Raw genomic sequence first — 10,465 nt, 5'->3', positions numbered from 1 at the left:
AAACTGAATGTCAGAATGGGAAAGAAAGGTGATTTAAGCCATTTGGAGCGTGGCATGGTTGTTGGTGCCAGACGGGCCGGCCTGAAGATTTCACAATCTGCTCAGTTACTGGGATTTTCACACACAACCATTTCTAGGGTTTACAAAGAATGGTGTGTAGAGGGAATCAATCTCAATCTGATGTCCATTTTGAATTTTGGTATGGAGATAAAGGTTATAATCGTTTTGTAGTATTATAACACATTGTGTGTGTGTGTGTGTGTATATTAGCCCTGTTTGTTGTTTTTCTTGTGGTATGAGATCGAGTGTTTGGACCAAGTGCCGCGTCAGACTTAACGACCGGATAGCTTGTTAAAATTGCTACTTTTTTGGGGTGAGCAAAAACACACCGTTTTTTGTATGTCTCTTTAAATGCAAATGAGCTGCTGCTCTCTGCCTGTTCTTTCAAGAAAAGGGCGGAGCTTCAAGAGCTTGTGGAACAACAACAGCACGTCAGAAACTAACGGTGTTCAGTTTGATAATAATGCCTACAGAGCCAGAGAACACATGCTACATGGAGACAGAACAAGGAGAGTTTTGTTTAATTACGGTTATAACCAAGCGGCAAACTCTCTCAGTTTCTGTTGAAGACAATACAGAAGTGCCTTAAAACTGCAATTCCTCAACTGGCCACTGGAGTGAGGCTCCAGAAGAAGAAGAATCTCATTGAGCCCCATGTTAAAATGCCCAACTGTACAGCAGAAAAAAACATGTTTAGCAGCCTGGGACAAATTGTGGTTTTGGCCTATACGGCTAATTTTGCCCTTCATGATGACTGTGAGGGGGTGAATTTTTTTTAAAAACTCATTCGATTACGTTATATAAAGCCTTAAAGTTCTGCATAATTAAGGGCGTGGCCCCTTTGATTGACAGGTGGATAGCCATTTATCTGCTGTCTGTTAGTCATTGCGTCACTTAAGCTCTCCATTCATTCACTGCCTCAATACTTATTCCTGATAAATCTACACAATATAAAATCATTGTAAATATTAAAATAAATGTTTGTCTTAAGTGATTTTATTATTACTTTTAATGATACTGTGGCTATATCCTCGCAGGCTCATCATTGGCTGATACAGAGGTTGAGGGCGGCCATTTTTGTTTGACATCATTGTAGTCAATAGGTCACTTCAGTCGCTGAAAGTTGCTTCTCTTCTTTATAAATAGCTCCTACTCTTACACAACTGCTTTTACTAAACATTTTAACACTTAAATCAAAGCTGAAGCGCATTTTTGAGATGTTTTAAACATACAGATCACGATTAGTTAGCCATTTGGCCAATTCTACGTTTTTCTGTGTTTTAAAATCACATCACTCTGCACAATAAATAGAAATAATGTGAATTAACATCCTAAAGCAACAAACTTTATATCACTAGGCTACATCATGACTTGTAGTATTGCGCGCATTGCGTGTTCTCGTGCTCGTGCACAGTCCCCCCCCCCCCACGCGCGCGCGCACGCTGATCTCAGTCTCATTCAGGCCTTGTTGACGTTCGGTTTCATCGCTTCATCGCTCTCACAGTCAAGGTAAGAACGGCTCAAACTGGCTACATTAACGCGTCCTATTATGTTTTAATAGTGAAGTAGCTTAGCGGACGCAATATTGTGTGAAATGATGATGTTTGGTAACGTGGTAAATTCAGCGGTTGCTAAGAGAGGCCTGTAGCCGCGCTGTTAACGTTAGCTTAGCATCACAAACAGCCTGTGTTTTATATTTCTGTGATGCTTTCCGAGTCATACTTTGAATCATACAAAGTGTGAGTGATGTTCTTCACATTAAACCTTTTAAAGCGTTATATGTGTGTAAGTTAGTGTGTTAGATAAATGTATGTGGTATGAAATCTCAGTGTTTTCCATTATAAGCTCGGTTTTTGTTATGTGTAGCATTAGCCTAGATGTGGTTTAACTCAGTCTGGTTAGTGTCTGAGAGCTGGTAAATGTGAGCTAACACAGCTAGCACGAGTCATTAGCTCCTGACTGACATTCCCATTCTTTGGTAACGTGTGTGTTATTGTGTATTGTTCATGCAGATGCCGACTATTAAACTGCAGAGCTCCGATGGAGAGATGTTTGAGGTGGATGTGGAGATTGCCAAGCAGTCTGTGACTATCAAAACCATGCTTGAAGGTAAGATGAGCTGTGGGATGTGATGTATGAGATCATGTTGCTGTGTATGGAGATGTTGTGATATAATTATGAGAGCATGTTGTTGTGTACGTAGATGTTGTGACATATGATTACGAAAGCATGTTGTTGTGTATGGAGATGATGGTGTGTATGTTGTAATCCCTGCTCTCTTCTTCTCAGATTTGGGGATGGATGATGAAGGAGATGACGATCCGGTTCCTCTGCCCAATGTAAACGCAGCCATCCTGAAGAAGGTCAAACTTTTACATCGCTATCATGCTTATTTGATTTCATATCATGAGGGTACATTTTACAGATGGGCGGCTCTCCCCAAGCGTGTCTAGATCATATTTCACCACACGGTTAGGCCTTATTTATACTTTCGCCTGTCTCCGCTGCGCGAGCCTCCGCTGTCCGCACGCACGCACGCACGCACGCACGCACATGCTCCTCCCCAAACGGACGAGGCGTTTATACTTGACGGGCTCGCCGTTGTGCTATTCTTTGAAACGACAGAGGGCGACTCGGAGTAATTGTTCAATAAACCATCAGGAAAAAGCGTCGAAAAAGAAGTGGGCTAATGTCCACAGGTGATGATATTTATTTTAGTACATTTCACCTAAAACCACACTACAAAAAAATAGTGTAAAACTCTGTAAACCTTGGCTTGATATTATTACTTTATATTGATATTATATACTAACATGAGAACAAAATATGCACTAAATTTACGATCTCGTAAATATTTTCTAATTTCACTAAACTTTAGTGTCGTGATTTATTTATTTGATTAAACATGGATCTTTATTTAAAATGGCTTATTTCTGCTTTTGTAGACTCATTTAGTAACTATAAGCATCTTATTTGTATGTGCAAACTGGGGCCGGTGTGATGAGACGTCATGCTCGGCCGAGAACTCGTTCATCTTCGGATGCGTAGCTGCGCGTGGAGTTACAAAAATGCGCTGCACACCACCAGGCGAAATGGGGTCTTGCGGACCCAACGCGCATGACCGCCCACTTCGCGTTGACGTCATTTTTACCGCGTTCATGCGGACGCGTCGAGTATAAACAAGGCTTTATAATAAATGACCCCATGCATACGGTTGGGTACCAAACTCGGTACTTTTAAGGGCACCGACCAAATTACGTCAGTACTACCATGCACAGATTCACATTAAATCAATCTGTGCCACATTTTGGTACCTGAGAACACATCTGGTGATATAGACTAGTGTCTGTGAATATGAAATCACTAAAAGACTATTTAAATACGAATCCTGCGTGTTTGTGTGAATGAATGGCTCTTATCCGAAGTGTATTTACCTCACACACACACACACACACATAGAACTCCACGTTTCTCATTTCTCATACGAGGACATGAACGCATGAACTTCATCTCCAGAGCCTCTCTGAGAGTCATTTTATGAGCATTTCACCGTTTCATTTGAGAAAAACTACCATCATAAACACAAACTCAAAGATCTTCATGGCAACCCGTCAACATGAAAGTTATAGTTAAATAAAATAAAAAAGAGGATATTTTTAGGCTCTATAATATTAAACTCAGCATGATATAAAAGTAGGTTTGCTAACTGTCCCGTATTTGCCGAGACATCCCGTTTATTGGGCCGAAATGTCCCGTACATTACTGACCCGTTTATTGACTGCTATAACCATGCCTCGTCACGTTGCGTCTTTTGCACGCTCAAGTTCATTATTTTAAATATATATAGAGAGACTAATTAGTTTTCGTTTATCTTGCACTGTCCCCGTTTGCCCTGAATGCCTCTCACACCTTTTTTTTACACTGTGTTGTTTTCATGCGTAAACCCAAGTATACATTACCATTCAAAAGATTTATTTGATTTATCTTAACATTCATTAAGATTTTGTAATATTTTCAAAAAAAGTTAAATCTGCAATATAATATCATAAACTTAAATCTGCGCGTCTGATGAGCCTAACACACACTTCAGGAACCAATCGATCCGCAGCAGATGTTTCCAGTTGAGTCACAATGTAAAGTCCCACAGACGTACTGAGGGCAACACATTAACTTTCCATAATCGCGAACACAAGGTTTAGAGAAAAAAAATCAACAATGTATCAAAGGTTAAGTTATTGCTGTCTGTAAACTCAGCTGCAGCTGTACAGCTTTAACTAGACCTACAGCTGTAATCTCATGAGAAACGCCACACCTGGCGAAGGCTAATGTTGAATGAATAGCTCTGGCATCAACTGGACATTTCGTCACCTTTGTTTCCTCGTGTGTGATTGGTTGAAGCCGTTTCTGTCGCCGCTAGAGTGAAAAAAAATCGACATAGAAACGGAAAAAATTAATGTTGTTTTATCGCCGCAGCACATTCACGGGCGGTGTGGAAGCGCTCATTACACAAACAGCTGATCGAAAAATAAAACTATCTTGCGAATTATTTGCGCGTCAAAATCGCGTCCAGTGTGAAAGTGCCTTGAGGGTGAGTAAATGATGACAGATTTTAAATTTGGGTGAACTATCTCTTTTACTCAAAACACCTGCAAAGGCCTTTAAATGGTCTCTCACCCTGCGTCCCAATTCTCATACTATCCATACTAAATAGTATTTGATAACAGAATTAGTATGCCCCAAATCGTAGTCTGCTGACAAGAGTATACCAAAGATACCCGGATGGTTTACTATTTCTGCTCCGAATCGGAAGTGCGGATCAATGTGCACTCTAACGGCTGATATTACCCACAACCCATTGCAAGCTGGATGAGGATTCGATTAGAACTACAAACGCGGATAAAAAGCGTTAAAAAAACTACAAACATGGCGGATATGCGAGTCCGACGGTTAAGTAGAGAAGTTTAGATAAAGGGGTTTGAGTGACCAACTATCAATATTTAACCTGACGAAAAGATATTTATTCAGTGTTGTCCACATTATATTTCACCCACAGCAGCATTGAGCACTTTTGACACGTATGGCCGTTAACTTCTAAAGCATCATTATATTTTAACCGCACACACACACACAAGGAGAGTCTCTGCATTAAAGACACACACACGGCAGATTGATCGGCTCCATTTCTCTCCGGTACGGCAGGAGATTAAACTGAATGAGGAGGATTTGAACTGATGATGATGAACAGAGCGGTTTAAACGGTTATGGGATGCTCGTAACTAAGCAACAGAGTCCGTTAAAGATGACGAAGTAGTCCCGAATCTTGCACACTTTTCTGCTACACACTCAAAAGTATATACATTACTTCACAAAAAGAGTACATACTTTTAGGATGTAGTATAAGTAGGCGAATTGGGACGCAGCATCAGTCTAGTTCTGTGGGCTCCACTATCATGAGAAGACTGCTGAGTAGGGCGTTGCGATATATTGAAAATATCGAAATGTCGCAACATCGCGCAATAACTGAACGGTTTTAATAGGCTACTTCAACATTGTGAAAAGTTTAAGGTCGACGCGTAGCAGAGAATAGACTGGGCACACGACTGTTACTAAACGCAATAATTTGCGAAAAACCGTAACTTGCAGTTTTGCACTGTCTGACACACTCGCGCACACACCAAAAAGTGAACGATTTGTGCCATAAATGTTTGCTAAAGCACTGCTGACCACTTTTATAAGTTGCCATGATGCTTTCTTTTCCCAGAGAGAATGTGAAACACAAATGGTTTTATTCTCAGTTTTTAAATAATTTTTTTAATATAGTTGAAAAAGATTTTACACTTATTGCAATGTCGTATTGAATATCACTTTATTTAACGAGATATTGCATATGGCATTTTTCCTCCTATCTTGCACAGCCCTACTGCTGAGCCTTATGTTGTGTTTGTTTTGCCCCCAGGTGATCCAGTGGTGCACCCACCATAAAGACGACCCTCCTCCACCTGAAGACGATGAGAATAAAGAGAAAAGAACGGATGACATCCCTGTGTGGGACCAGGAGTTCCTCAAAGTAGACCAGGGCACTCTCTTCGAACTCATTCTGGTCTGTAAAACTCAGCCTGCTGCTTACGCTTTAACACAGGATTCTTAAAGGGATAGTTCACTTTAAAATGAAAATTGTCATCCTTTACTCAGCTTCAAGTTGTTTCAAACCTGTAAGAGTTTCTTTCTTCAGCTGAACACAAGGGAAGATATTTTGACGAATGTCAGTAACCAAACAGTTAACTGGAGCCATTGACTTCCATAGTAAGAAAAACAAATACAGTGTAAGTCAATGGCTCTGGTTTGGTTACTGACATTCGTCAAAATATCTTCCCTTGTGTTCAGCTGAAGAAAGAAACTCTTACAGGTTTGAAACAACTTGAAGCTGAGTAAAGGATGACAATTTTCATTTTAAAGTGAACTATCCCTTTAAAACGGCTTCTCAGCTGGTGCTTTATGATTCAGAACTGGGTTGTGATGGATAAATAATAAAGATAAATGCAGCCTATTGCATTTTAGGACAAATCCAGTGCTTGAAACTGTAGATAAATGTAGCACACTGCCTTTAAAGGGTTAGTTCAGCCAGAGATGTAAATTGTGTGATTAACTCCTCCTGTGGTTGGCCAGCCGTCAGACCTCCGCTCATCTTCACACACAGATGAAGATATTAGTGTTGAAATCCGATGGCTCAGAAAGGCCTTCATTGACACCAATGTCATTTCCTCTCTCAAGACCCATAAAGGCACTAAAGACGTCGCTACAAAGCCCATCTCACTACAGCGGCTCTACAATCATTTATGAAGAGGCCAGAAGAGTTTTTGTGCGCAAAAATAAACTAAATAACGACTTATATAGTGATGGCCGATTTCAAAACAAAAATTTGAACCGTTATGAGTCAGTGAATCGATTCATGATTCGGATCGCGAGTCAAGCTGCTGAAATCACGTGACTTTGCCGATCCGAATGGTCTGAGGTCTGACGGCTGTCCAACCACATTGCTCAGCAATTACAATCGCTTAATTGCTATGGGTGTTAAAATACTTTGAATATTGAAATGACTTTAAATCGTCAGTAGGTGGCAGCAAGCCACTGTCTTAATGAGTCCGTGATCTTGTCATGAAGGCCACACTAATACGTTTGAAAAGCCTGTTTTTCTCAGCACATGCAATTAGACAGGGCAGTCAATCAATGTGAGAGTGCTTATGATTGCTTCTTAAATCTGACCACCATTAGAGTCTAATCTCCTGTGTGTGAGGCGAGCAGCGCTGCGTTTGCTGGCAGTGTTGCCACGTCCGCGGTTTTCCGGCTGAATTGGGCTACTCTAGCACCGTTGCCGCGGGCTGTTTTTCATGTCTGCAGGTTGATGTGACACCAATGATGTTATATTTAGCACTGGAAATGCCCATTTCAGTAGGGAACCCTGGCAGAAAACATATATTACCCCCAGGAATGCATTTTTTTTTTACCAGGAATCCCCAAAAAACGCGATTGGGCTTGTTTTGGGCTATTTTTGAGTTGCAATTGTGTGTTTTTTTTTGTGAAAACCTGGCAACCCTGTTTGCTGGCCGCATGATGGCCGCTGCTTCATTTGCTCGACGTCCATTTGCTGACTTTCATCTCTCTTGCCTTTTGTTTAGGCTGCGAATTACTTGGACATCAAAGGCTTGCTCGATGTTACTTGTAAGACGGTTGCAAACATGATCAAAGGCAAAACCCCAGAGGAGATCAGAAAGACTTTCAATATCAAAAATGATTTCACAGAGGAAGAGGAAGCCCAGGTAAAAACAAGTGCTCATTTCCTCTCTCTCGCTCTCTCTCTCTCTCATTCGCTCTCTCTCTCTCTCTCTCACTCGCTCTCTATCTCACTCGCTCTCTGTCGCTCTCTCTGTCGCTCTCTCGCGCGCGCTCTCTCTCTCTTGCTCTCTCTCAATTCAATTCAGAGCTCTCTCTCTCTCTCTGCTCTCTCTCCTCTCTCTCTCCGCTCTCTCTCGCTCTCTCTCAATTCAATTCAGAGCTCTCTCTCTCTCTCTCCTCTCTCTCTCGCTCTCTCTCAATTCAATTCAGAGCTCTCTCCTCTCTCTCTCCTCTCTCTCTCCTCTCTCTCTCCGCTCTCTCTCAATTCAATTCAGAGCTCTCTCTCCGCTCTCTCTCCTCTCTCTCCGCTCTCTCTCAATTCAATTCAGAGCTCTCTCCTCTCTCTCTCCTCTCTCTCTCCGCTCTCTCTCCTCTCTCTCTCCGCTCTCTCTCAATTCAATTCAGAGCTCTCTCTCTCTCCTCTCTCTCTCCGCTCTCTCTCGCTCTCTCTCAATTCAATTCAGAGCTCTCTCTCTCTCCTCTCTCTCTCCGCTCTCTCTCGCTCTCTCTCAATTCAATTCAGAGCTCTCTCTCTCCTCTCTCTCTCCGCTCTCTCTCGCTCTCTCTCAATTCAATTCAGAGCTCTCTCTCTCTCTCTCGCTCTCTCGCTCTCTCTCTCTCTCTCTCTCGCTCTCTCTCTCTCTCTCTCTCTCGCGCTCTCTCTCTCTCTCTCTCTCTCTCTCTCTCTCTCTCTCTCTCTCTCTCTCTCTAATGCGTTGTGTGTGTTTGTTGCAGGTACGTAAGGAGAACCAGTGGTGTGAAGAGAAGTGAAGATCCTCACACACTTTAACACTATGGATTGTTCCAAAAAATTAGAAAAAGTAATTACAAAAATTGCACTGCTCTGTTCATATTTAACAAATAAACAGTCAAATCCCATGTGTTTTGCTAGCATGTGTGGTGTAAAAGCGATTTTTAGTGTTTTGTTAAATCGCCCTTTCCTTTTCTGGTTTTCTCTGGAGAGAGCACTCCCTTCGCCACTGCTTTTATTTCCACTGAGCTCGGCACCGAACGGCTGATTTGGTTTCTTTCGTTTTTTTTTTTTCGAGAAATGCGCAACATTTTTATAAGCAGCGTTATTTGTGCTGATGAGAGATCAGTGTTGAAAGATGTATAAAACGTGTGTTGTGAACTGGAAGTACTTGTGTCTGCTTTCACTTTGTTTTCTTTGCTTCATTGTATAGGACTGAAAGTCACAGTTCTGCTCGTAAACGGCAGGCAATTAGGATTATAAATCTTTTAATTCCAAAAAAATAAAATGATTATTGTGGGATTTGTCAGTTCTTTGTGCGATATCATTTCTGCACCTTTGAACTGTCTGGCCAGTTTTCTTCATCCGTTCTTCGGTTGATTGGACATTAAAGGTGTTTATATGCAAAATCCAGAAAGCAGAACATGGAAATGATCTAAAAGTGGAAATAAAGTGTCTAACCAAATGTTTAATCATAATAAAAGCATTTATTGGGTAGTGTATGCTTGCTTCGCATAAGTTTCCGGTCAACTTGCTCCGTGTCCAATAAAAACAGTCCACATAATCCGTCTTCTTCATGAAAAATCTTCCTTTAATCTTGGTCCGTTCATAAATCAAGCAAATACAGTAAAAGAAGCAAACATTTTCTTAAATCCTAACGGATGCGGTGAAGAAAACTGCGACTTCTTTTTCCCTCAAAGTACGAACAACCGAATGCCTCGCAGTTCTTAAAGGGCCAGAGGACAATATAACATACAGCATATTTCAATGTAAAATTAGAGAATAATTATCTAAATAATACAACCAAATAAAGTTAACATCCTAAACCCTAAACGCAAATACTTAAAGACTGAAATGCACCACATCATTTGCAATGTTTGTCAGTGAAGAAAAGCTAACTAAGGCTCCCACAGAGGGCTTTTATTGTCCCGTTAAGGCATCATCCATTTATTAATTTTAATAAATCTAATCATTTACACTTATTACTCCATCATGTTAATGTACAACGATACTGAGGTGCAAAATAGTAATAACATGCAATTTATACTTTTTGACAGATGCAAACTATTTACATGGATTGCAAAGAACTTATTTTATATAGTGTAAATGACATCCATTTTCTCTTAGTAAAGCCATTTCACTCAGTAAATGGCGTCTACATCTATTTGCACTTTATGTAAACAGAATCTATCACTATTTGCACTAATGTAATTAGCAATTATCGTTAAGAAAACATGCTATGTTCACTGAGTGCATATAACCGCTGCCTATTTTATTTTGGTAAACACCTGGGCCCGTATTCATAAAGACTCTAGAGTCCTCTCAGAAAACTCCTAACTTAGCTTAAAAACTTTTACGTAGGAGTCTTAGCTTAAGAGCTATTCGGGACTGATCTGAGAGCAACTCTGAGCAAGGAAAATACAAAAACTTTTATCTTAGTGAAGAGGCGGCGCTGACCCCGTTGCTACGTATGACACAGTCTTTTGAAGACTGTGATTGGTTGGTTGTCCAAAAAGGGGATCAAAGCCAAGGGGGTAATCT

At 40.9% G+C, this 10,465-nt stretch overlaps 2 protein-coding genes across 2 annotated transcripts in view; one reads left to right on the top strand and one right to left on the bottom strand.

Annotated features, from left to right (window-relative positions):
• Nucleotides 1–10,465, bottom strand: part of ube2b (ubiquitin-conjugating enzyme E2B (RAD6 homolog)) — a 254,975-nt gene that overhangs the window by 53,996 nt on the left and 190,514 nt on the right. The window lies entirely within an intron of this gene.
• skp1 (S-phase kinase-associated protein 1) lies at nucleotides 1,460–9,233 on the top strand. The gene is made up of 6 exons (XM_067423942.1): nucleotides 1,460–1,569; nucleotides 2,073–2,169; nucleotides 2,350–2,423; nucleotides 6,017–6,160; nucleotides 7,737–7,877; nucleotides 8,689–9,233. Exons 2-6 carry the CDS (start codon nucleotides 2,073–2,075, stop codon nucleotides 8,722–8,724), a joined length of 492 nt encoding a protein of 163 aa, XP_067280043.1. The 5' UTR covers nucleotides 1,460–1,569; the 3' UTR covers nucleotides 8,725–9,233.

The sequence above is a fragment of the Pseudorasbora parva genome, chromosome 18 (assembly GCF_024679245.1).
Source record: "Pseudorasbora parva isolate DD20220531a chromosome 18, ASM2467924v1, whole genome shotgun sequence".
Lineage (NCBI taxonomy): Eukaryota > Metazoa > Chordata > Actinopteri > Cypriniformes > Gobionidae > Pseudorasbora > Pseudorasbora parva.
This window is presented reverse-complemented; position numbering and strand designations above follow the sequence as displayed.